Below are 27,956 nucleotides of genomic sequence, written 5' to 3'. Positions count from 1 at the left end.
TCTTCTCCTACAGTAGGGCTACCAACTTGCACTTGCTACAAATGTAATTGCTGTTTGTAAGAACACAAACATGCCACAGACTTTGCATGTCACTGCCTCAGCTTTCTCAGCAGTCATGCTGCTGCAATCCATTGCAGAAATGGTTCAGTTTTTATTGTACTTCCTTGATAATCTCCCCTGCCAAACTGCTTCACAAGTCTACTTGTGAAAGGCTTGCAGAAGTTTAAAAAAAACTTAACACCTATAGGATGTAAGAGCTACTCAGCTTCAAACATGGTCCCCAGGCCCAACCCCTAGGCTAAGCGTCCTTGTGTTTGTGCCTCTGGTGAGAAGGAGCCTAATATAATTCATGGTTCACCCAACAGTCAGGCCCAGGCAAAACAGATCCTCTCCAATTAGCAACAATCACCTTCTGCAAGTAACTACAACCCAGGCAGAATATACAAACAGAAACAACACTTACACCAACAGGCACCACCCTCCAGCAGGCTACACACACACAGAAACTGTCCTCCCACACAGTAACCTCAGTTAATTCTTCCCAGCAGTTAAGGAAGGCAACAGAAAAACACCATTCCAGCAGCTCTCTTTCCTGCTCTGGTGTGCCTCTGGTGAGGAGGAGCCAAATACAATTCAATCACTTAATGTTCTGTTCATTATGCTTGTCACATGCTACTAAAGTGGGTCATCACAAAGTATAAACAAGCATCACTAAAGTTTTTTCTTCATAGGATGTTAAATATAGGTGAATGCTCATTCATCTTTCCATCTTGCATCCAAACAAAATTAAAACATATACAAGCACAACATAACAGATACAGACTTCCTCAATCAGATCTATAGGCATATTTGAATTCTGTGGTTCTGCTGCTTCACTTCTTTTATCCTGCTGTATTTTTCAGCTTTCACGTACCTCTTCAGGTCTTCGTTATTGTATAAGTCAAGTTCTCGTAGAGACTGGTTTGTCCTGAGAGCTGCACAAAGATACTCCCAAGATGCTTCAGTTAGTTCACAGGAATCCAGTCTAAGAAAGAAGTTCATAGGAAACAATTACTGTTATCTAATAATAATTCAGCAAAAGGAAAGTCAAGACACTTAGTGATTACAACTGCATCCCCCATCTAAAAAGCAGTCCCTCATTTTTGGTTACAGCACAGTAAAAACCAAAGCATGATTATGACAAACCTATATTTCAATAGCTTTCTCCTGTGACTCGCATAAAAACTCCCTGGACCTATTTTTACATAAGATAACCAGTAGTGGCCCTCCTAAACACGACTGACTGAAGGATAACAGATCTTCATTGGAAGAGAATGCTGATTGAAGACACTCCTGGGTACAGCTACCTGACCATTCAAGTACAGCACTGCTTGCCAAAAGTAGCAGTAGGCTTTTGAAGGGAGTTTAGTCCCCACCCAACAAAACCTCAGGTTAGTCATATGTCCTTGACTGGATTCTTTTCCTTCATTACGTTTATTGTTGGCTTAAACTTTCACCTCTTCCCCAAGATTTCTATAGTTCCCAGAAATTTTATATATAAAGTGAGGCTCTTTTGGTGTGGAGTATTGGGTCTGAATATTGGAACAATCTTGATCTCTCTCAGTTACTTGTTTCATTCAATGGTACCCATCTCTTTCAGAAATGGAAGTCACCAATGGCATACTTGCCTAAGAGTCTGCGAAAACTCAGGTTTGGTGCTTCTGCATTGTAGGCTACAATTATGTGCATATTTACTTGGAAGTAAATACCTATGTAATCAATAGTACTTTTTTGTGTCATTTGAATTATTTTGGTTTTATTTTTCTTTTGTACACTTGTACTTTTTAAATCCTTCAGTAATGAAAATTGATGTTCTCCTAGAGCCTGAAAAAGAATCTTAAAGACTAGCATTGTAAGAAAGCTGTAAATCTATCAACTATGTTCAAAGCAACTGTTATATAATATACACACAAAATATTGTTCTTATTTTATAAATTCAGCTAATTCCCTTAAAGAAAATCTTAGTTATAGAAAAAGGTGAAAAAATAATATCCATAGGACTGGGCTGTATATCTATGAACCTCCTCCCCACCAGGACATTTAATGTAATGATGCCTATAATGAGGCAGCTGTCTTCCGTGATGGGAGGCAGCAGTGGTGTGATTTATATTTTTTATTTATGTTGTTTATACCTTGCGTTTCTCCCCAGTGGGGACCCAACATGGCTTACAGCATTCTTTTCAATTTTTTTTGGCATCCTGAGTAGACATGGGCACGATCCAAAAAAAAAATTCCGATTAAGCCGTTTGTGGATCTGGGCTGCTGCCGAACGCAGGTCACCGATTCTAACCGATCAAGTCTCGTTTCCGGTCCGGAATCGGGGAGGCCAGCACCCAGGGCAACTGTAGTCAGGCTCTTGCGCGTGTGCGCGCTCCTCAGTCGCCCCCACCCATGCAGCAAGCTGGCTGTCCCGGTGCGCTGCGGAGCTGGCGGCAGCGCGAGTGGCTCGGAGGCTGCCCGCGCCGTTCACCTGCCCCACAAGACAAGGGGCGGCCGGCTTGCCCGCGCTCCCCTTGTCCTGGGGAAAGGCGAACGGCGCAGGTGGCCTCCCAGCCTCCCGCGCTGCCTTTTGCCTTTCCCCAGGACAAGGAGCAGCTGGCTTGCCCACACGCCCCTTGTCCTGGGGAAAGGCGAACGGCGTGGGCAGCCTCCCAGCCTCCCACGCTGCCTTTTGCCTTTCCTTTGTGCCCATGGCTTCAGAACACCCCCTTCCCCCTCCCTCCCCTGGGTTGCTGCTCCGTGGTTGGAAGGCAGCCTGCTAATCAAGGAAAGCTGGGCTTCCATGCGTGTTTCGAGGGCGACAGAAGGAGGGCAAACACAGCTCATTCCCCTGACTCCGTTGCCCTGGGAATAAATTACTGGCGCAAGAGTGTCTGCAATTCCGAACAGAGACTGACCCATCCGATCAAGTCCCGAACAAGCAAACTCCCGACTGCTGGATCGGTTGCCGTGGACAGAACCAATTAGCTGAGTCACGATGGCACAAACGCCAAAATCGGGGGGGGGGGGGGTGTTGAAATCGTAATTCAGATCGGGCCCATCTCTAATCCTGAGTCAAAGTAGTGTGTATATAGTAAGTATAGTAAATAGTTTAGCCTAATGTACTTACTTATGAACTGCTGGATCAAAGGATGCTTACATGATAACTCAATTGCATATCCAAAATAAAATCCATATCACAATCTTCAGTACTTCAAAATACAGCAGTTACCTTAAAGTTTCTAGTTTACAATTTGGATGTAGCAGGCTTTCACATAAGAGCTGCACACCAGCCTCTCCCATCCTGTCATTCTGGGCTAAAGACAGCTCTGCCAAGGTTTGGTTGCTACAGAGTACAGAAGCAAGATCTGCACAGCAGACAGCAGTGATACTACAGCTATTCAAGCTGTTAAAAATGGATAAGAAAATATAATTAATTGGCTATGTTTACTGTGAAGTCCTTTACAAAAGAGAATGATGAAACAACAGTCAGATTTGGAAAACGTGTTATTAAATGAGCATTTAAATCTTAATCTGGCAGAAGAGTCACTTGTATGATCATTTCAATTAAGGGAAACACTTAGAAATTCGTTCTGAGATATGTATTTCATGGTGTGTGGTCCAGCATGAGAGTTTGACATGGCTGGTCATCCATAAACTGAACAGCCATATGATAAACTTTTTATGAATCAGACCTCAAACAATTGCTGGACAACTCAGAATCTAAGCATAAAGGTTTACTCACAAAGATATATATTACTCCATACAGAAAAACCAAAACCTTATCAAAGTTATCAACTGAAGTGGCAACATGATTGCAACATCACCCTACCAGAAGACCAGTGGACAACTATGCAACTACAAGCTTATAAAATACTGACAAGGTGGTACCTTACCCCCAAGAAACTAGCAATAATTATTTCTTCACAGTCACCTCTTTGTTGGAAGAATTGTGGGGAGGTAGGTTCCTACGCACACTATTGGTGGAGCTGTACATACATCAAAACATTCTGGAACGAGGTTCTTTCACAAATAAAATCCATCCAATTCCATTGCTTCCTGAGCTTATTTTTCTAAATCCCTGGATATCTGTGTCCAGGGTCTGAGGCCCAGCCCCTGGACTTACCAGGAGGAGGGGACGGGAGACAGCTACCCAGCCGCCCAACTGACACCTCGGTCCAAAACCTGACAGCAACAGAGGGAGGGGGAGAAGCGCCAAAGCCTCAGAGGGTCAGATGGAGCAGGTAGAAGCCAGCTAGCCCCACCATCCAGTGGGAGCCTAGGAGCCCAGACGGGGAATGAGGACAGCCAGGAGGGAACCCCACTGGTGGGAGAGGGCACAAGATGCAGAAACGGCCCGCCAGCAGCAAGCCAGCTAGCAACCTTACCTGTAGTGGAGGAAAGGCAGCACAGGGCCACGTCTCGACCTTCAGGCAGGCTAGGAGCTAACATGAGCCAGATGAGGCTGGGAGCAAAGCAGCCCCAGGTGTGGCTGCCTGAGGCATTCAGCAGAGGAAGCTCGGCCGCCAGCTAAGAAGATACACATGTGGCTGCCCAGAGCAGCCAATGGAGCAACCACGGCCAGAGGGCTGGGGGTGTGGTTGGCAGAGCTGGAAATGGGAGAAGATATAAGTTCTCTTCCAAGGTGGGGTGGTGAGTTAGGAGCAGGAAGAGGGAGAACAGTGTAGATTGTGTAGGAGCGTAATGGAGTTTGGTAAGAGAGAGGAGCTGGAAGGAGGAAGAGTGTGGGAGAGGGAGGAGAGGAGGAAGATGAAGCCCAGGAGGCCGAAGGCTGTGGAAGGCAAGAAGTAAGGGGAGGCAGCTGGGACTCCATCAGGTTGAGCAGGCCTGCGAGTGGACAGAGGGAGTGAGGGTGATGTATACCCCTCCTTCCACAGAGTGAGAACCTGCGTTGTCCCTGACAACCTCCCAGAGCCAAGATCAGGCACACTGGCACCTGGCCTAGCAGCAGCGGGCAAAATCTGACAATCTAATGATTTTAAATGTGTGTGTCGAGAAAAAAGATCCAGTCTGGGGAAAGCAGGCAAGCTGTGTACAGCCTGAGCATGTTTAAGCATTTCTGAGAGAAATATTGAGTCTAGTTATAGCAGGCAAGCTGTGGAAGCCTGAACTGTGTATGTTTGTGAAAGAACATGCAGTCAGGGCAAGCTGTGTTCAGCCTGAGAGTATCTGAATTTCTAAAGGAAATATAACGTGTGGAAATCTGAATTCTGTGTGTCTGAGAGAAAACCATTCTTTCTAAAGCAGGCAAACTGTGCGCCTGAGAGAAAGACTTGCATGTATTTGAAAGAAAAATTGATAGCTGAAGCAGGCAAACTGTGTGCAGCCTGAGAGAAAGTTTATGAAGATCTGAGTGACTATGCCTATGAAAAAAACATTAAGAACAAAACACTTTTTGAAACCATCAGGCTTAAGAAATAATATGAAACCGATGCATTTCTTGTAAAAATAAAAGTTTGTTTTGTTTTTTATCCCTGGGTTATTCCTATATTCCATTCCTTTCCTCAGGGCCACATAGTACCACAAAGGAGCCTGACACTTGGGCATGTTATTAAAGGGGAATAATATATACCAAAAGTTAGTAATCATCAGCCTCTTAGTGGCAGCTAAAACAGCAATTGCTCTAAAATGGAAGTCACAATCTGCTCTGACTATATCCATGTGGTATCTGAAAATATGGGATCATTTTTTTTAAATTATTTTATTATTAACTTGTAACATACAAACAATAACAATATTGATGGTTGTTGTGGGTTTTCCGGGCTGTATTGCCGTGGTCTTGGCATTGTAGTTCCTGACGTTTCGCCAGCAGCTGTGGCTGGCATCTTCAGAGGTGTAGCACCAAAAGACAGAGATCTCTCAGTGTCACAGTGTGGAAAAGATGTGGCAGGTCATTTATATCTACTCAGGAGGGGTGGGGTTGAGCTGAGTCATCCTGTAAGAGTCAGCTCAACCCCACCCCTCCGGAGTAGATACAAATGACCTGCCAACATCTTTTCCACACTGTGACACTGTGAGATCTGTCTTTTGGTGCTACACCTCTGAAGATGCCAGCCACAGCTGCTGGCGAAACGTCAGGAACTACAATGCCAAGACCACGGCAATACAGCCCGGAAAACCCACAACAACCATCGTTCTCCAGCCGTGAAAGCCTTCGACAATACAATAACAATATTAAATACTTAAATCTAAAAAAATATGGGATCATCTGATAATGGAGATTTCCAATGATCTCCAATTTGAAATTTACCCTAAAACAACTGGGTTCATTGAAAAATGGCTCTCATTTCTTGAGTGCATTACCAAAGAGGATGTTCTACCCCAAAACCCAGTCTATCTGAAACTCATATCCATAAAATTTAGCTATCTCAACAGTATAAAATATCTAAGGTTATTCTCTGTTGTGTGCAATGTTCAGCCATAGAGTACATACTGACATCATTAGTAGAATGTTCCTGCTCATATCTCATTTGTGGCTTGAGTTATCTTAAACTTATTATATTTAATTGGCTCTGATAATATGACCTGATATCTGTAATTCATTCTCAGTTTATTGTAACTCATATGAAACGTCAATATAACGTGTTGTAAATCTTAGAATCAAAAAAGAAAATTGGGGGTGGGGGACCATGCATTAAAAGCCTGAGTTTAAGAATGATTAGAAAAATTCATGTTTTCCATTCAACTTATATGGCCTTTAGATGTTTACCAGGAAATACGTTTTGGTTTGCTTTATATCCTGATTCAGGACAAAATTTCATTATAACCTGTTGAATTTTCCTCAGTTCCATCATTCTATAACCAAATAAGCCAATAAACCAAAGACTATCAATACTTAAGAGAGTTCAGAGGCAGGCAAGGCTATGTTTACTTTTTAAAAATCTGCACCTAGGGAAAATGAACACTCTGACTTCCATAAATCATACAAATCTTGGACCTTTGCACAAATTGTTCTGCAATTGTTTCACTATTGTGTATATTTCTGGTTCTGCTAGTCATGGGAAGACTTAAGAAGTTAAGCTTTACCCCTAACTATTGGATCTGTATATTAGCTTCCTTGCTTTCTTCAAGGTCTCCTTGCAAGTGATGTCCATGCACTTTCAAGCATATCTTTGCTGCTAGGAGGGCTAGGAATCTGCTATTCTAAAATGGCCAGAGGAGCTGAAATTATCCAGAAACTTAATCTTGCAACCTGCTACCATGGTCTTCCTCATTTTTGTTTTTGCTTGCACTACTATGGAATCACAGCATGCGGATATCCCTGCTGACGGGAATGGGCAGTATTAGTATTGTCACATACACTTTGGAAAGGGCTGGATTCCTATCGTATCTTTTGCAAAGTGCCTTCTATTTTTTCAGGTTTATATTGTTCCATTTAAAAGTTCTACCTTATGCAGGGAAAAAATCAAACAGGAAGAGGAGGAAATGATGCCAGTTATGTAAACTATTGGTCACTCACCTTAGTACCTGCAGTTTGCATTCTGGATGCACCAGCATTTGGCAGAGTTTTGCTACCCCAGCATCGCCTATATCATTATGGTCCAAATGGAGTTCTCTGAGGCTCTGGTTTAGAGGAACAACAGACGCTATCTTCTCACATGACTTAGATCTGAGGTTACAGCAACGCAACCTGAAATAAGAGAAAGATTTTAAATATATTGTCGAAGGCTTTCATGGACGGAAAATGTTGGTTGTTGTGGATTTTCTGGGCTGTATCGCCGTGGTCTTGGCATTGTAGTTCCTGACGTTTCGCCAGCAGCTGTGGCTGGCATCTTCAGAGGTGTAGCACCAAAAGACAGAGATCTCTCAGTGTCAAACTGTGGAGAAGATGTTAGCAGGTAATTTATATCTACCCAAACCCACCTTCCTGAGTAGATATAAATTACCTGCTAACATCTCCACAGTTTGACACTGAGAGATCTCTGTCTTTCGGTGCTACACCTCTGAAGATGCCAGTCACAACTGCTGGCGAAACGTCAGGAACTACAGTGCCAAGACCACGGCGATACAGCCCAGAAAATCCACAACAACCAAAGATTTTAAATGTCATGAATTCAATCGTGTTGCATAAAGAGTTACTTCTTCCTGTCCTGAGCCTCTTTCCAATTATTTCTTTTGGATGATTTTTGTACAAGTATATACTCCTAGCAGCTGCTTCCCCTTGTTGCTAGAGAGTGTGTGTGAGAGAGGAGAGAGAGTACTGCAATTGATTGGCTGTATGTGTCTTTTCCTCTCAATCACTATCTACTCTTTGAGGAAGTATTAGTCAGAGAGGAACAACGCATGCAATCCACACTATGTAGGAGCAGCTTTCATGCAGCTTTGTTCCTTTGCCTTGTGTGTGTGCATGTGCTGTCAAGTCACAATTGAATTATGACTACCCCAACAAGGGGCTGTCATGGCAAGTGAGAAGCAGAGGTGGTTTACCATTGCCTTCCTCTGCAGAGCCTTCCTTGGTTGTTACCCATCCAAGTACTGACCCTACTTAGCTCTCCAAGATCTGACGAGATCAGGCTATACCATGCTGCCTTCCCTCCAAAAGAGATCCTACAGTATTAGAATTCTGAGACAAAAAGTATCTCCATTACCTCTGTATCATATCCCTGTTAAATTATCTTTTTCTTGATTAAGCCCTTTTTAATTAATAAAAATCTTGTATCTAACTTTTTGTTTAAACACAGGTTCATCATAAGTTAAGTTTAATAACAGACCCAAAATTAGATGGGGCAATCAGAACATAAATGAGGCTGCATCCTAAATATGGCTCATGTTTTGTACAATGGCTGCATCCGACTTGCATAATGGCATAGTTTTAATCCTTTTCCTAAGTATTCCTTTCCACTGATGTAGCACTCATTGGCAGTTTGAAACTCATTATGTGAGTGCAGAACTCTATACAGTGGGTTGGATCCAGCACAAAATTTCCACTTGCGGTAGAACTCTTGCACATATGGAAACAAAATAGTAGCCACTTCTGCTGAGTCAAACTTAAATATCCCCACTTGCATTTCTGCTTATGCAAGGTACTGGGTAACTCATTTCTGGGTATTATAAGAGCGCTGCATGTTGCATAAGATCTCAATGTGTCTCTGGAACCAAGCCACTAAGTATTTTTACAAGTCCCAACCAGGAAAGATTACTTAACATAGTGAAGTTAACTGGGGTGGCATCACCTTGGGCGATGTAATATATGCTCTGGCCTTAATCCTCTGATAAAGTTATCAATGAACGCTCACCGAAGTATCTGCAATTTGCAGTTGGGGTGGATGAGTGCTTGGCAGAGTTTTGTCACTCCCTCTTCTCCTAGGTCACTATACAGTAAGTTGAATTCTCTGAGGTGCTGATTTATAGTGAGGACAGAGGCAAGAATCTCCAAGGATGTATCTCTGAGATTACATCTCTTGAACCTGAAAGAGAGAGACCATGTTTTTATGCTCTCAGTTGTTTAAAATGGCTGTGTTGTTTTATTGCATCGTTTTAGTTGTGAGGCCTCTTACCTAGGTCTCTGGAAAGGTGGCATATAAATTATCAAATAAACAAAATACAGGCAATTTTACCACTCACAAGCTTAGGGGAGGATCTCTGGGATAGCTGTAGAACATCTTTTGCGGACAGAATATCTCAGGTTCAATCCTTGGTACCTCTAGTTAATGACTCAAGCATTAGATGATACAAGACGTTTATTTTATTTATGTTATTTATATTCCGCCTTTCTCACTGAGACTCCAGGCGGATTACATAGTGTGAGATTAGTACAATTAGTGGCAAGGACAAGGGCAGGCATTTCCATAAAGTGTCAAGAATATTTCCATAAACAATATCATGGGGTAAAAGAATATAAGTTTACAAAGATATAGTATTAGCAAGGATCCAGTATGAGGTTGAGGAATTGCTGAAACAGAACATAATTCTAGGACTTACATTGAACAACATAAAGCACAGGTAGGATATAGGAGTTCATATTTAAAGCTACAGATAATATGTAAGACAACATAATGGTGAACTCTATGGTTTCTAACTCATTAGGGAAACATCTGGGATCCCTTTCCTACGCTCTTAGCTTAGAGAAAGGCCTTTTAAAATCAGTTTTGCATTGTTTGCGGAAAGCCAGGAGGGTGGGGGCTCCCCTGGCTTTCCGCAAGGCTCTAGAGACCTTTGAGAGCCACAGCCAGAGTAGACAATACTGACCTTGATAGAGCAATGGTCTGATTCAGTATTATGCAACTTCATTTGTCTCTTTCACTACCAGATTCCTATACAGGTTATATATTCTGAAGTGATGATTGAATGCAGATTTCCATCATTTATTCATTTGCTTCATTTATATCCCACCTTTCTCCCTAATGGGGACCCAAAGTAGCTTACATTGTTCTCCTTATCTCCATCTTATGTTCACAATGACCCTGTGAGATGGGTTAGGCTGAGTTGGTGTGACTGGCCCAAGATCACTCAGCAAGTTTCCATGGCAGTGAGGATTTGAACCTGAGTCTCCCAGATCCTAGTCCAACACTGTAACCACAATGCCATGCTGGCTCATGTTTATACCACATGTACATGTTGTGGTTTACAGGCCAGTTCCTTGCAGGAATTTGGTACCATATGAAGCTTCTAACACATTGATCTGGAGTTGTACCTCTCTAGTTCATTTGTATCCTGCTTTGTTCTTCAAGAAGTTCAAGGCATGCAGCTTTTGTCTTTGAAGGAAGATATAATAGCTTTCCTTCAGTGACTGAGAGAAGCCTAAGAAGATCTAGAGCAGACTATGCCATTCTATTTTACCGTTAGTCCAACTATTCTCTCACAACTATTCTCTCTCATCTAGTGAAAGTTGGTGTTTTAAAGTCTGTTTAAGAAAAGGTAATATGCTGCATAGTTTGACCAAAGCAGTCTCTACCCCAGCCTTCTATTGACAGGCAACCCAAGGAACTTGTCTAAAGACAAGTTTTCTCCTGATTAACCTCTGGAGAAACTAACCCTCTCTGTCAACTTTTTCACTCTTGCGCTTTCATTCTGTCTAACGTCCTCAGCCATCTATGGCCCTGATTGGTTGTTAGCTGCTGTGCGCAACTACACAAATCAAACAGCTGTACAGGGTATTTATGGTGACTGACAGAAAGGGGCAGGATTTGTGCCTACAAGTCACACAAATCCCAACCATGTACTGTGGCCAGCCAGGTACTTGACATCCCTTTTTGGTTTTCTTTCTGAGGGAGGCAGTTTATTGAAACTAGAAAACTGCACAGCTTGTGGACTGCTTTTGTCTGTGGGTCAAGGTATACAGTGTTTTAAACAGCTTAGCAACCTGCACAAAGGGTTAAATTCATAGCTTGAAATAGACTACATTGCACCAAAATAGCAGCAATAAAAGTAGAAGCTTCTGGAGAACTACAGCAATACAAAAACAACCAAGTTTTCACTTGGCAAGGATGACAAAGAAAAAAGCCAGGTATTCCACCAAAGGACAGAATGTTCTACAACTATGGCACCACTTATTCCTAAATCTGGTCATTACCTGTTGCAGGTAAGAGCATCCCAAAAAGAATCTCTACAAAGCAAATTAATGTGGGAGCGGGCTGGCTGCCCCAACTGAACTGAGACAAAGGGCCACAGAGCATAAGATATCAAAAGTGCAATAGAAGAAGCCAAACTACGAATTATTTACCAGAGTTCTTTTATATTACACCTTGGGTCCTTCATTCCTTCAAAGAGTAGAGGTATATTTTCGTCCACATTTCTGTTAAAATATAAGCTAGATCAAACATAAAACAATGGGTTGGAAATATTAGGATACATAGGTTATGTTACATTATACTACATTAGATGACCCTGACCTGGATAGTGCAGGCAAGCCTCGGAAGTTAAGCAGGATCAGCTTTGTTTAGTAATTGGATGGGAGACCTCCACAGAAGACCAGGGACACTAAGCAGAGGAAGGCAATGGCAAGTCACTTCTGTTAGACTTTTGTCTGGAAAGCCCCAGCAGGGGTCACCATATGCCAGCTATAACTTGACAGCACTTTCCACACCTATCAATATTGCATGCTGAGCTATTATAGAGTGTTTTAAAGCAAATCTCCAGCACTAACAGTCACATGGAGATATTCTCCCAGGAGAATAAGACTAAGTTTTAGCCCAAAATTAATTTTGAGGTCTAACACATCGACTTGCCTGGAATCAGTTCAATTTTTTAAAATTAGTATACAGTTTGTCATGACAGCTAAGAACACATGAAAATGTATGGAGTATCTTATGAAGGGTCAGAGAAAAGTATATCACTCTTGTTCTTAGTCACTAACTGCATTTCTCAGTTTTGCTTGCCTTTTACCACCCTACTGCTTTCTAAACTCTAATCCAAATAGTATAATCACAATCAATTACAAAAATCAAACACATTTTTACATGACTATCACTTGTACTTGTACAATTTATTATGAGCATAGACTCAGGGTTTCACTGTGAATAGTTTGGATGGTTTTGAAGCATTACATCCACTTTGGGATTTATAGTGATGAAACAGTCATAATCATTGCTTATAAAATCTGGCAATACCTTAAGAGGGGAGAACATTAGCAGCTCTAAGGTGATATGTCGGTACACTTGTAAATCATGTATAGAAGATATTCATGCAACCGTTACCTACCTGGATAAAAACAACAGATATCCAAGATGGAGTGACTGTTCCCTTCGGCAGTGTCTCAGGCAGAACGAAATAACCAAAGAGTTGAAGGTGTTCACTAGGCAACTGTCATACAGCTTGATCTCTTGGAAGTGATCCATTGCTCTTCCCACAAACTCTTCTTCCTGAATTTCATACAAGCAGCAGAATATCTCCAGGTGCTTCTGAAAGTTCTTTGAAGCAATCTCAGCTTCAACCCACTCTAAAAGCACTTGTTTTGCAGTTGACCCAATTTTGCAGCTTAAAATTTTCTCTATGCTTTTTTTTCTTTCTTCATTTAAGAGACCAAAGAGAAAGCGCACTGTCAGCATTAAATACTCCTTCCCACCCTCTCCAAAATCTTTCAGCAACTTTCTCACATCTTCATGGTGAGACACTGATTCTTGGGTATTTTCCAATCTTTCCTCCAGCACATAGGACAAGGCTGCAAAAAACTCTTGGAAAGTTAAATGGATGAAGCTATAGGCAGACTGGCAATCAATGTCTTGCTGGAAAAGACTCTTGTGAAGGAAAAGTGACTGGATATCAGTCTCAGTTAAGCCATACTTCTGAAGATCATCCTCTTCAAAGAGTATTCTTCTTGCTAAGACACCTTCTCTGGCTAAGAGGCACAATTGATGGAAATTTTTGCCACTTTCTGACACAGTGTTGTGATCTCGGAGTAAACTGGTTAAATAGAACATGTATACTGAAGTGGTTGTTTTTGACATATGTGCAAGATCTTCACCTCTATCCAGCTGTTGCTTCATCACAGTGCAGATGATCCAACATACAATGGGAACAAAGCACATTGTGAAGAGCATTTCATTTGCTTTCACAAACCCAAATGCTTGCACAGCTTGCCACTTACGCCCAAAGAACTTGTGGAAATACTCTTCTCTGTCCTTCTCAGAAAATCCCAAGATCTCTACATAACGGGGATATTTCAGATATTCCTGCAGCTGCTCTAAAGCAATTGGCCTTGTAGTGATTATTAAATAGGATTTAGGAAGAATATTTTTCCTAACTAAACTGTTAAGCAGGACTTCCACAGGTTTCTTTTGACTGGGATCAATGCTTAAATATTCTCCTTTCTGTTCTAAAGAAAATTTGAATTCATCAAGACCATCAATTATGAAGAGAAGCTTCTCTGAGTTTGCAAAAATATCATTAATTGGAGCATTTCTCTCAGGGCAGTTACCAAAGATTAAATCAGCCAGACTCTGCTGCTTGGTAACCAAGTTCATTTCTCTGCAGTTGATGTAGAAAGCATAATCAAATTTGCCTTGGTAGAGTTTTCCAACTGCCCAGTCTAACATAATCTTTCTTGCTGTCATTGTTTTCCCAATCCCAGCAGGTCCCTGGAGCACTACAGTTCTTGGGTTTTCTCTGCTATCATCAGGATCAAATAAGTTCCCAATCCAACATGGGCTGGCTTGCTTAGCCATTATGTTGGCATGTTTCTTTCCTGTGGACATAATTTCATGCTCTTTCTCTGCTAATAAACGATGTTTCTGAATAATCAAAAGTTGGGTGTATCTTCTGCTAAGGTTCACCCACTCGCCGAGGCGTGCATTTTTGTCTTGTATTACTTGATATTCTTCCCATACGTATTCTCTGTACTTCATCCTGTAATCTAATATAGGGAAAGATGGGGTTGGGAAAAGATACAGCAAATAGTACAAGAGAGATGTTTCATTAATTAGTTCATAGGAACAATCTTTGGATCCTTGTTGGGCCTTACTGAAAGCCAGCTAGGACTTTATTGGCCATATTCTCCCACAACAAGCATCTTTAACAGGGAGAAGCAACTGGTTTCCCAAAAGGCTTTTAATTACAGACACCAATCCACACTCCCTAAGCACATCAGCAACTTTCTCACAGTCCTCTGCCTGTGTCTTGGAATGAGCAATCAAGATGCATAAAAACTAAGATGAGGGCTCTGCCAAAGCCTCTGTTCATATAGAGGAAGAAGGAGTTAAGAGTCCTTTCCTTGTATCTTAACAGGCATTAATTGGCTGCCCTAGGAACAGCTAAAATACTCAAGGGGTATGAACATGCTGCTCTAGATTGTTCCTTTCTCTTCCCTTGTAGTCAGTAACTTTAACTTTAATTGAATTTTTGTACCGCCCATCTCCCGAAGGACTCAGGGCGGTGTACAGCAAAAATAAAACATACAAATATAAAACAACAAGAATATAAAATATAAACATATTGAATAATTTAACTCAGAACAGGACAACTCAATTAAAACACATTTAGGCCAGCCCCGCTTGTTGGAATAATAACGTCTTAAGGGCACGGCAAAAGGTGTGTAGGTCAGGGACCATACGTATCTCCGGGGGCAATTCATTCCAGAGGGCAGGTGCACTGACAGAGAAGGCTCTCCCCTTGGGGGTCACCAGCCGACATTGTTTGACTGACGGCACCCTGAGGAGGCCCTCTCTGTGGGAGCGTACCGGCTAAGTAAGAGTGACTTGGTAGTCTCAGACTGAGGTTGAGTCAGCATTGTGGGCAGTCATCCTGGGAACCAGTCACTGAGAGCCAAGCTATAAGTGATGCCTGACGCAGGTTGGACACTTGCCAGCTTCCCTCAAGTTTTGATGGGAAATGTAGGCATCCTGGTCTTGCAGCTGTAATGGAGAGCCAAGCTGTAAAACCAGGACGCCTACATTTCCCATCAAAACTTGAGGGAAGCTGACAAGTGTCCAACCTGTGTAAGGTGTCACTTGTAGCTTGGCTCTGAGTGAATGTTTTCCCTGGAGCTAAGCACTTGGGTTGGAGTGGGAGCTTGAAGTGGAGCTGAGAGAACATTTGGAAAGAACATTTGGGAAGCTGGGAAAAGTTTTGTTCTATTAGCCAGGAAAGAACAGAAGGCTAGGCTGTTCATACTTATCCCACGTCTGGCTGATCCCAAAGCCTCATTCTTCCATAGTAGTTGATATTGCATGTTCCTTCTGTGCCTGCAGAAGGGTCTGCAAATGGATCACTTAAAATCCTGGGTAATTTACTAGACCGGGTCCAGCCTCAAACCAAATGGTTCTTGCCCTGGAGACCCTGATACCTTGCTCTGTCCGGACTCCCTATGGTGGGACTATTTAGGCCAGATGAAGCTTGAGGGCATGAATATCCCAGAGGTCTGACTGTAGGAAGAACAGGTTTCCTGCAGATTTACATCCTGAGGTTTTGAACAGAGATTCTAATGGGGGGAGGAGGGAGTCAAGTTTGAAATTGATACAAGAAGCAAAGAGGGGTAAGAGTGTGCCTGTTTGCTTGAGGTTGTGTGATTCCTGAGCTATTTGGGTTGTGCCTATCTGAAGAATCTCCTAGCTTTTGGTGAGCGCTCTAGAAGCACATGGTTCTGCTGAACGAGGAAAGACAGCTGCCTGTTACTGTCTAACTCCTGGGGGCAGAGAAACAATTCACAGCTGTATAGCAGAGTTTATTAGAGGTCTGGGTCTATAAGAAGGCACATAGGAGTTTGCATCCTGCGCTTTCGAACAGGGCCTCTAATAAGGGGAATTGAGCCTGGGAGTTCAGCAAGGCAGCTCTGGAGAACAGTCTGAATTTCCTGAAAAAGGACATACAAGCTCCACATCAGCTAGGAGGGCCATGAACCACAGTATCCTTCCTGCTGTGGAAATATGCATGGATTCTGAAACACCTGTCAACAACCAAACCAGATCTGAAGGTAGAAAGCCAGCAGGGAGTGGGGGCTAGCCAGTGTTTGAAGGGAGTGCTACATGTATCTGCCAGTCGGACAGCAGCTGTGGGTGTTTGCTCAATACATGGAACTCTTGGCTCTCAGGGAACACATTTATTCCCTTGAGGCTAGGGTTGCTAACCTGGAGAAACTAAGGGAGAGAGAGGGGTTTGTGGATGAGACCTTCAAAGGCTGCTGTTGTGGAGATTGAGAGTCTTAAGCTTGAAGGGTGTGAGGCTGAATAGGGAGAACATGATCCCTTAGATGGGAACCCTTCCTTAGATGATGAACCAATATGCTCTTGTACTGAGGATACCACTTTGGAGTTGGAGGAGGGAAGCCTTTGTAGTGGGTGATCTGAGTGTTAGTGGGGCTGTGACAGGCATTTTGACTGCATGGTAATTTGCTTGCCTGGTGTGAAGGTTGCAGAAATCATGCACTCTCTAAATAGGTGGATAGATAATGCTGGGGAGGAGTCAGTGGTTATAATGCATGTTGGCACCAATAACATTGGGAAACGTATTACTGGAGGGAAAATGTAGGTTACTAGGCAGAAAGTTAAAGACCAAGATTTCAAAGGTGACTGTAATGATTCCAAGTCAATGTGTGCCTGTGTCTTTAAATGCTTGGTTTGAGCTAGGTGAAGAGTGGGTGTGAGAGAGGGAAGAGTGAGTGATGTAACTAGTTGATGACTGAGAGTGTGGGAGGAGTGAATGCAGTTTAGACTGACAGTGCAGGGAGAAAGGTTTCAGTCAGAAGAAAGCAGGCTAGCTGTGTGCTGCCTGAATATGTTGAAGTGTTTTATGACAGAAATATAACCTGTGTGGAACCTGAACTGAGCATGTTTGTGAAAGGACACTCAGTCAGGGAAAGAGAGGCCAGCTGTGTGCTGCCTGAGCAGGTTTCATATTTCTGTGAATAAGAGAAAGAGAGGCTAGCTGTGTGCTGCCTGAGGAGTTTTATGTGAGAGAAATATAGAGCCTAGAGAAAGAGGCTAACTGTGTGAAGCCTTACAAGAGATCTGTGTGAATGAGTTTAAATGAAGTAACATTAAGAACTAAGAACTACTTTTATGAAACCAATACGCTTCTTGAAAAATAAGCATTTATTTTGTTTTGTTATATCCCAGAGTAGCTGTCAGTGTTATATCCCATTCCTATCCTCAGGGCCACATAGAACCACGAAGAAGCCTGACGCTTAGGAACGTTACCAAAGGGAAAACTTAATTAAAACATATTGGAATATAATATTCCTGGTGGCAGCAAACTACCCAGAGGGTGTAAGGGGAAGATTAAAAGAAAAATCTACCCCGAAGAAAGTACAGGTCATAACAGTGACATTCTCAGAATTGCTACTGCTTCCATGCGCAAGGCCAGCTACACATGCTGTCAATGTGTAGATGAGAAAGTGGTACCAGAAGGACATTTGTTAGGCACTGGGAAACTTTCTGGGACATGTAGATCTGGTCACTATCTCAAAAAGTACATTGCAGAGCTAGAAAAGTGCAGAAAGGGGCAACCAAGAAGATAAAGGGATTGGAGTACCTGTCCTCCGAGGAAAGTCTGAAAAGTCTGGGAATTTTCAGTTTAGAAAAGAGATGACTAAGTGAGAACATGATAGAGATTTATAAAATTATTCATGGGAGACATAGTGGACAAAGAGAACTTACCCCTCTCCCAAAATACTAGAACTCAAGGGCATCCAATGAAGTTGATGGGCAATAGGTTCAGGACAGACGAAAGGAAATATTTATACAATGAATGATTAAAATGTGGAATTTGCAGCCAGAGGATATAGTGATGGCCACAGGCACAGAGAGCTTTAAAAGGGGAATAAATAGATTCATGGAGGATAGGTCTGTCAGTGGCTGCTTGCTGTGGAGAGTAAAGGGAACCTCCATATCCAGAGGCAGTGAACCTCTGGATACCAGTGCTAGGAAGTAACTTCAAGCGAAGACTTCTGCCTCTATGCCCTATTGTTGGGCCTCCATATTAACCAGTTGACCACTATGTGAGATAGGATGCTGGAGTAGATGGACCACTGGTCTGATCCAGCAAGGATTTTCTTATATTCTAAAGTTCAGTGTGCCTGGCCTTTTACATATACGCAAACTCCAGGAGGCTGAATGTGGTTGTTGATAATGTTACACACTTTTGGAAATGTAATGCTAGACTGGACAGAAATCTGCTCAAATAATAATAAAAAAGAGTGCTGCCCTATATGTGATCTTTCACTTCTAAGTAGTCACAAACATCCAGATGCTAAACACACACATACACAAAATGTGAATTTAGCAGTTCTCTGTAAAAATTTTAAACAAGATTTGTTAAGGTGTTAAATACAACCTTTCTCTACTAGTCCGATAAACCACAATGACATAATGTAGATTTTCCATACCGTTTGATGGTATTTTCTGACTGGACTCCAACTCTGAAAGGAGAATTGAAATATCATTAGAATTCCAATGTAGTCTCCTTCAGAAAAAATGTATATTCTGAACAGAGAACAATTTGGTGGCTGAAAGATGCATTAGCACTTTAAATTAAACTGAGGCAGTATCTAGAGAGGGGACCGTTGTCACTGCTGCTGCCACCACTAGAGTCACACAATGGCTAGAGTGCCTGTAGAAAGCTTACCAAGTGATTACCATTCAATTATGTGCTCAGTCCAGAGAAATCAATACAATTTTAGGACTTAATTTTGCACTGAAGTCCCTCAGTTATGTATAGGTTCTAGATGCTCTCTAATTTTCCATGACTTGCATTTCTTCTCTTTAACTTGTAACAAAGTTATATTTGCTTCCTGTTAGGGTTACCACCAGCAATGGGTTGGAAAATTCCTGGAGATTTCAAAAATAGAGCCTGGGGAGGGTGGGGCTTGGGGAGGGGAGGAACATCAGATGCATATAATGTCATAGACTCTACCTTCTAAGGCAGCCATTTTCTCCACGGGAACTGGTTTCTGTTGCCTGGAATCTGTTCTAATTCTGAGAGATCTCCAGCCACCAACTAGAGGCTGTGAACCCTACTTCCTGTCCTCTGTATGAATATTTCTGAGGAGTGTTAGCCTCTCAACAGTCTGTTAAGGTAGACTCATAGACTGAGATAAAATAACTTTCACAAGACCATCCCGCAGACTTCATAGTTTATTTGAACTTGGTTTCTCACATCTCGCACTCATTATAACGTGAAGAAGACAGTTCCCACACCTAACCTTTAAAACATGGGGTTCTGTAGCCAAGAGTTTGCCAAGTTCTACTGGATTGTATAAGCTCATTCCAAGGATTGTATAAGATCATTCAATATACTGGCAACAATTGAGCTGGCCAGATAATCTATCCTAATCACTTAACTGCTTATTTATTGCTGTTTATGCATTTCAGTGGAACCTAACCAGAGTTATACCTTCTCAGTTCACTGAAGTCAAAAGGTTTGTTTAGCATTGTATTGGTAGCCTGTCCCCTTTTATTCCAGGGGGCGATACATGGAGGGAAAGATGCACACTACCAAGGACTCCCATCCTAGAAGTGTGCTGTCTGACACCACTCCACCTTGGATAGATTCACCTTGGCAGCTATTTTAGGAGCCAGCAAGGTTTCTCTTTGGAGAAGGTGAAGTCAAGGGCAGGCTCCCATTAGGGCTTTTATTCATACTCGACTTATTCCTGATTTTCTTAGCAGTCAATCCACAAGCATTTCAATTTGGGTATGGTTCTTCCCATGTCTGCCCTCTCTTTGCACTTTTACAGTTGTAGAGACATTTTATTTTCTTCCTCGTGTTATCAGGATTTTCAAACAAGGGAGCTGTTGTGGCATCACAGCACCTCCTTCCCCTTATTTTGCTTATATTGCTATATGGATATAAGGGCTGCATTTTTTAAAAAAATGAACACACTGCCAGTCTACACACAGGGAAGCCTAAAAGGGGAACAGCTCTGTCACCCATAGCTTGCCCCACAATCCAAAATGGAGTTCCCTGCCTGAGCTGATCTGAAGCCAGGAGCCAGAGACCAGCACTGATGGAGCAAACCAAACTCTATGTTTGGCTGGAACCCAGAGCAGCAGTGGCTATGCACTATTTCTGGCACCAGCAGTGGCCACACACCCTCCCTTGTGCCCCCAGGGCTTTTGCAATTTTTAAAATCATCAATTGAATATCAATATATTGTCCTACCATTGTAATAACAGGTGCAGCAGGTTCTCTGAATCCCCAGATTTCATTTTTAAAAAGTAATTTCTAGTCCCTTCCGTTGCAGAGATATAAGGAAAAAGGCTATCTCCACAATGGAACGGAAGAGGCTAGAGACTTACTTTTTAAAAAAAAAAAAAAAAAGCTGGGAATTCAGAGAATCTGCTGCACCTATTATTACAACAGTAAGTTGATATATCAATATGAAATAAATATTTTTTAAAAGATCAAAAACAAAATCAGGAGGGAGCAAAGGAAAGCAAGGGAAGGAGTGGTTCAACAATGACGAGCATCTAATCATCAAAAAGTGGGTTGGAGTGGAAACAGGCAAGACAAACAAAACTGAAAGAAACATTATGCATGAGGGGGGCGGAAATCAACTTAAAATTGGCTTCTAGAAAAAGATCAAGTAACAGTGGTCTCAAAAGACCCCTCCCCCCCAAAAAACACCCAAAGTGAAAACTAAAGGCAAAAAAAGTGTGTAGAAATGTGTGTTCCAAAAAGAAGGGATGAGTGTTGTGGCACCTTAAAGGCTAATAGATTTTTTTTAAGTACAAGGCTCTGTGGCAAAGGGGGGGAAATTGTGAAATGCAGATCGTGACATTTCCATGTAAAATTTAAAATATAAAAGATCAACAGAGTGATCATTCACATTGGCTATAATTGGGTGTAACCAGCCAAGCTAGGTGTGTTAAGCGCTTTAACACCTGCAGTAGCTGAGGAAAGATATTCCAGGGTTCTTTACCTTTTTCTCTTTCCTCTCTGAGTTTAGCAGCAGATCCTTTTTGATTAATTTCTGTGAGGATTTGTATGGTTGTATCTATTGCATCATCCCCACCACAACACTTGATCAGAAAATTCTTAGTATCCACTCTGTCTGCGTTCTCTAGTTGACTTTTGGGAACAAAGCCCTTTCCATTAAAGTCAGAATAGGAGAGTTTGTCTTTAAACCTTTTGAAGTCTTCCTGAGAAAGGTGATCAAGGGCACGTAAGATCAAGTCACTGATTCGGCTGTTTTTGTTCCCCATTGTTATTCATCAAGGAATTAAACTGAAATACAAAAAAAACCCTGTTATTCACTTAATTAAACAACTGATGTTTAAGAAGAGACAACATTCTCAGAAAAACTTTTCTGTGGCTGTAGCTTCCATCATTACCACCATGGAATCTTTATCTTTAGTGTGTAAGTAAAGACTTCAGTGGATATTGCTTGGCAAAATTAGAAAATGAAAGTTCACTTCCCTGCCTATGGTGGGAGCATTATCTCTGCCAAGTACAAACACGGTATCTAACATTCATCCCTTAATGACAATAGCAGTAAGCATTCTGCTAAGATATTGATTCAGCTGAGCAAATTAGGAACAATAGCATAGGTTCAAAAGGAAGTTAAGGAATCAGCGCAAAAGCAAACTTTTAAAAGCTTGCTACAGGAATAGAAGTAATTGGAAAAAACAGCAGGAGAATCATGAGACATTAGGGACACATTTGTCAGAGTCAGTGAGAGATCTCTCTCATACCACACACTTAAGTTAATCTGGAAGCACTGGAGAATTATTCTTGTCAACTCAGACTGAAGGTAGCAGGAGCGCTTGTTTTTAAAAACAAGAGTGCCTTAATGTTTCCTGGCATAAGCTTCAGCTGGACTGTACCACAATAGAAAGGGCTTATAAATGTTTAACAAAACTACCTGGGAAGCTGCACATCTAAAAAAATAAAGACAGCCAGAACAGGCACACCTGACCAGACAATTATGTACAATAGAATTTCATTGGGGGGGGGGGAGATAAAAAACCTCTCTAATAAGTTCAAATACCTCTCAGTTGTGGAGAAAAGCTTGAGTTAAGCAATGCTCTAGATACATACACATGAGACAAACCTGCTTTGAAAAAAGGAATAAACATAGCAAAATGCTTGCTAATGTTCTGTCTGAAAAACAACTGTAAAAAAAGTTTTATCTTTTAAAAGAAGAAATAATTGTTACTTCTAAGGAAATTACATCAATATTGTCTATGGGTTTTTTATCCAAGTGCAGATAAGTAAGAGCTATACTGTGGTTGCCTCCTCTTGATATTTGCATATCTATTTATTATGTAAATTGAAATTTTAAAAAGCGTTATAGTTTTTATGAATTTTAGACTGTTGCTATTATTGTTGTGACTGTGGTTTTAACTGATGTAATCCGCCCTGAGCCCATTTGTAGGGATGGCGGAATAGAAATATAATAAAATAAATAAATAAATAAATAAATAAATAAATGAGTCACCGGTTTGCAAAATACTGATGCCAACCTGGAATTTCTTGAATGAGACTTAGTTTATAGTTTTGCCTACACTTGACTAGACATGGGCACGAACCAGAAAAAAACTGAACCATGGGGTTCATGGTTCGTGGGGTTTCCACATACCATGAACCACGAACTGGCATGGAACTGGCCCAGTTACAAACCAATTTGTGGTTCATGGGGTTTAAATGCCCCTTTCCGGCATAATCATTTAAAGGGCCCTTTCCTGCTGCTTGCAAGGGGCAGAACCCTTTAAACTATCAGCTGGCAGGCAGCAGCTGGGGGTTGAGCCATTTAAAGGGCCCTGCTGCTTGCAAGTGGCAGATCCCTTTAAACTATCAGCTGGCAGTCGGCGAGGGAGGGATCCCCCCCTGCCACCTGCCAGCTGATAGTTTAAAGGGACCTGCTACTTGCAAGTGGCAGGAAAAATTTAAATGGCCATTTCCCCCAGGGAAATGGCCATTTAAACTGGCCCTTTAATATGAATCAAACAAACCAGTAGAATCCTAACCATCCGTATCCTACAGGCGGGAACTTGCTCTATAACTAACCCCTCCAAACCTTTACATGTTACTTCTGCCAATACCCTTGTCTGTGTTTGCTGATACTGATGGATCTCTAATAAAGTAACTTTAACTCATATACTGGAGTGTGTGCAGTGGAGTACTATGGGGATCTAACTACCAGGACCTGACACCAAATATATTTCCAAGGTATGAGCTTTTGAGAGTCAGGGCTCCCTTCATCGAAAGCTCATACCCTGGAAATCTAATTGGTCTTAAAGGTGCTACTAAACCAGAAGCTTTCTCTTCTACCACAGATCAACACAGCTACCAATTCGATAAGCGGGCGGGGGGGGGGGGTTCTATGCCAAAGAAACATCTGCCTCAGGTCAAAATGTTTTTCAAGCTCTGAATGTTTTATTACTGTGAAACAATGATATCTGCTGCCACAAGCAAACAATTTTATGGGACATTTTCTATGCCACGGTACATTGGGATTTGGCATGGAGTAGAAATATGCTCCAAATGTGTGGAAGCTTTTTTTCTTCTTTTATGGCTGTTGGTAGGCAGGGGTCATTTCGTAGAAAAAGAGCTGGAGGAACTCATTTGCATAACTTATTATCATAACTCATTAGCATATGCCATGCCCCTTGCCATCACCAGAAGTGTGTCATTAGCATGACTGATTTGCATGTGCCACACACCCTGACATCACCTATTCTGGCTGTTTTGGACCCAATCCTGGCCATTCAGGACTGAAATTGGGCCCAAAATGACAAAAAGGGGCTGAAAATGGCCAAAAAGGGGCCCAAAATGGTCAGGATCGGGCCGCTGCTGAGTGGGAGAGTGATCCACCACCCGTCAGAGGCCCAATCCAGGCCATTTCAGCCCCAATCCAGGCTGAAACAGGCCCAAACTGGCTGAGTCAGGTGGGCGGGGCCACCTGACTTGTGACCTCTTTGGGGAACTACCGGAACTGCGTTCCTGCGCATTCCCCCTCGAAATGAGCCCTGTTGGTAGGGCTATTAATCAGGATAAGCATTTCATGGCTGTCTGCTGATACAAACAGAAAAGAGAGAGAAATTTCTCGTGGGAAACAAACCAAGAATTAATATACTTTTTATATGTCTGCTGATACAATCATCAAAATAGTAGGTCAGTATACTGACAGGGATGAAATGCTTTATGTTTCAACTTGAAGGCACATGGCAAATAATATATGGAACACAATGAAGGAGGGAAAAACTGATAAGATATTAACAAATAGCCAAGAAAAGTGTTGCAGTCTTCTAATTTAGAGAATATTCTGTACTCTGTACACTGTTTTATTCTGAATGCTACTGTTATGCTTTGCTAAATCAAAAAAAATTAAGCCAAGTTAAAACAAACACACAAGCCTCTACACTGATGGGCTTCATAAGTATACGCAAAACAAAACAGTGTCAGGCGACAGGGTGGGACTCAAACTGAGGCTCCTATCAGATCAGATCTCAAAAGTATCACTTGTATCACAGAGGCAGCTGCTGTAGCCTGCATATATAAAAACAGCACTTTCTGGGCTACTGTTCGCTTTCTGGTCTGGGATCACCCAGCAGGATCCGAGCCTTTTCCTGACCCATGGATGTTTAACCCTATTTTTTATCCTGATTCTGCCTCTCATCCTGCGCCTTGAACTTCATTCAGATTCTTGGTTAATGCATCATTATCCTAGCACTGACTCACACTCACTGAACTTGCGTGCTCTTTCCTTAGAGCTAGTTCTGCTTGTTCAATTCTCATTTCCTTCATTTGTTTACTAAAACTCTGTTCTTCCTGATAGCCAACTTAACTTCTCTGATTGAGTTTTTTTCAAAGAAAAAAAGCTAATGAAAGAAGTATGTACGGGAAAGGATATTTGTAAAGTGATGATGCAAGAACGTGGGATATAAATCAGACAGGCAAGCCATATCTGAACAAAAATGAAATACTGTTAATGAAAGATGTAAAAAAAAAAGATTAAAAAATTAAGCAATAATGAAACAGTAAGTAAATTAAAAATAATGAGAAGTTAGTAGGCTTTGAACTCAATTGGGAAAGTGAGGATTCAGCTATACACTATGGCTTCCATGTTTACTTTAGTTTTTTTCTGCTGCTGCTAATGCAGCCTCTGGGAATGCTTTTTATTAAAGAAGGTAATGGCATGGGGGATTTTAATCCTTTCTTCCTTTGCCATTTTCTTACTGGGAAAAAACCCACCCATGAGCTGCTTTTACTGTACTGGGGGGTGGGGTGAGATATGGCTCCCCAACAGGACTAAAAACAGCTTGAGAGCAGCTTTTCTCCAGTGAGAAAATGGCAAGTGAAGAAAAACATTAAAGTTTCCCTCCCTCCCCAGCCATGATAAAGCAACCCAGAAGGCTGCATTTGCAGAAGAGTTCTAAGTAAATACAGAAGAAAATGTATTAGGTAATTGAGTCCTGAACTAAATAACACAAAGATGCAAGATGAGCTCAGAGCCTACTTTGTAGGGTTTCCAGCCTCCAGGTGAGGCCTGAAGATCTCCCATAATTAGATTCCAGACTGCAGTAATAATTTCCCCTGACGAAAAATGGTTGCTTTGGAGGGTGGCCTCTATGGCACTATACCCCCCTGAGGTCCCTCCCCTCCCCAAACCCCGTCCTCCCCATGTTCCACCCCCAGATCTCCAGGAATGTCCCAACCTGGAGTTGACAATCCTGTTTTGGCCTTCTCTACACCACAGCCCGGATGCACTCCTACATTCCTGGGTTAAAGAGACAGAAATTTGTGATCAGAAAGCCTGCAGTTTTGTTTTGTTTTTGTATACTAATTAGCAGCTGGTTTGAATATCTGGGGAGTGTTTAACTCTTACTTGTTATGGCACTTCCTTGATCTATCATTGCCTAGTCACTTGCAATTAATGGAGAGAGGAGGACAGGTATATCACTAGCAAAGCAAACATGATTGAGATGCTAGCTAAATGCCTAGTGAGACTCAGAAAGTTAATGGAAGAAAATAATTGCTTAGATTAGTAATTCCATTCTTAACCTCAATTTTTCTAAGATGTCAAAGTTTTAATATTTTAAAAATATTTAGTTTCATAGTACCTTAAAGATCATCTATTGGACCAGGATCTTGCTCTAAAATATTTAGGATCTTATAAGCTTCAACATAGGTTCCATATCCAGTCACAACATTCAAAATACTATCCCAAACTTCTTATTTTACATTTTTTCTTCACACTGACAACCTCCCATACGGAAGCCCTACTGCAACAAATGTGTTCTTAGCTATAGGATCAATCCATGTAATTCCTATGTGACTTATGCAGATGTTTCTAGAAGACTATCCAATGAACGGGATCTTTCTGTATAGTTACCAGTTCCTGTTGCGAGTTAAACTTATGCAATATAATCAGCCTAGACAGAAACTGAGTAATTCTGGAAGCAAATGTTGAAAATGATGTACTCACAGTCAGTCACGGTAATGCTGTAAACAAGAAATCTGACCATGCCTTTGATTGATTTCTGTATCTTCTCTAGAGTGTTTAGCAGTGAACTACCACCTACCTACCAGCAGCCTCCAAAAAACAAAGCCAAAAAAGTAGAAGAGGAAGCGGGAACTATTTGCACAATTGTTGATTGCTGCAATACAAACCAAAGCTTTTTCAGTTTTCTGAATTGTTCTAAGTACTGACTATAACAACATGAGTACATTAAATTTTCCCTGTTTTTTAAAAAAACTTTACTCCATTTATACCCACCTTTCTCCCAATGGGAACCCAAAGCAGCTTACATCGTTCTTCTGTCCTCCCTTTTTGTCAACACAACAAACCCCTGAGAGGTAGGTTAAGCTGAGAGTGTGTGACAGGTCCAAGGTCACTCAGTGAGCATCCATAGCAGAGCAGGGAATCGAACCTGGGTTGCCCAGATCCTACTCTAACACTCTAGCTACACCACAACCTAGTGCTTGTTTTGTGACTACACGTTTTAAATAAAAAGAAAACTCTATTCTGTGAATTTTAACTTTTGGGATTCAGTAATTTGCATATACTTGTTGCCATGAAAGTGCAGTATCTTAAAACTGAATTACTGTTTATTATTTTACTCCTGATTATTTTGTATTGATATGATATCTCCCTCTCAAAAGGCACATAGAACAAAATAATGATTTAGACCCTAGACAATTTGGGGTTCATTCATACATTTACTCAACCCTTTGATCCTTGCTTCACAGTGGAGAAATAGGATAGGTAAAGGTGTGAACTGGACCATGGAATATTTTCTTTTTCTTGATCTTAGGCCCAATACTGTTGCAAAACAAAAATGGGTTTAACAATTGTCCATGGGGATTATTGTTTCAATATTTGCTGAATAAGAAAGGTAAATGTTGTATAAAACCTCTTGAACCCAAGCTATTTACCCTTTGAAAGGAAGCCCAAGTACATATTAAAAAGACAAAGCCTGTGATGCCAACACTTCTGCTAACTGCAACACTTGGGGAACAAACACAGGATGACTGCCAATAAATGATTTACATTATGTATTTCTAATCCACTGGCCAAGTTCTGATTGTGTTACATTAGTGCAATG

At 41.6% G+C, this 27,956-nt stretch overlaps 1 protein-coding gene across 1 annotated transcript; it reads right to left on the bottom strand.

The window, feature by feature from the left end:
* Positions 1-837: 837 nt before the first annotated feature.
* On the bottom strand, positions 838-21,611 carry NLRP6 (NLR family pyrin domain containing 6). Its single transcript, XM_054970019.1, has 6 exons — positions 21,329-21,611; positions 12,679-14,329; positions 9,276-9,446; positions 7,499-7,669; positions 3,251-3,424; positions 838-1,024 (listed from the first exon to the last, which is right to left on the bottom strand). Exons 1-6 carry the CDS (start codon positions 21,609-21,611, stop codon positions 838-840), a joined length of 2,637 nt encoding a protein of 878 aa, XP_054825994.1.
* Positions 21,612-27,956: the final 6,345 nt, after the last annotated feature.

The sequence above is a fragment of the Eublepharis macularius genome, chromosome 2 (assembly GCF_028583425.1).
Source record: "Eublepharis macularius isolate TG4126 chromosome 2, MPM_Emac_v1.0, whole genome shotgun sequence".
Classification (NCBI taxonomy): Eukaryota; Metazoa; Chordata; class Lepidosauria; order Squamata; family Eublepharidae; genus Eublepharis; species Eublepharis macularius.
The sequence above is the reverse complement of the archived record's forward strand: the minus strand, read 5'-3'. Positions and strand labels throughout refer to the sequence as shown.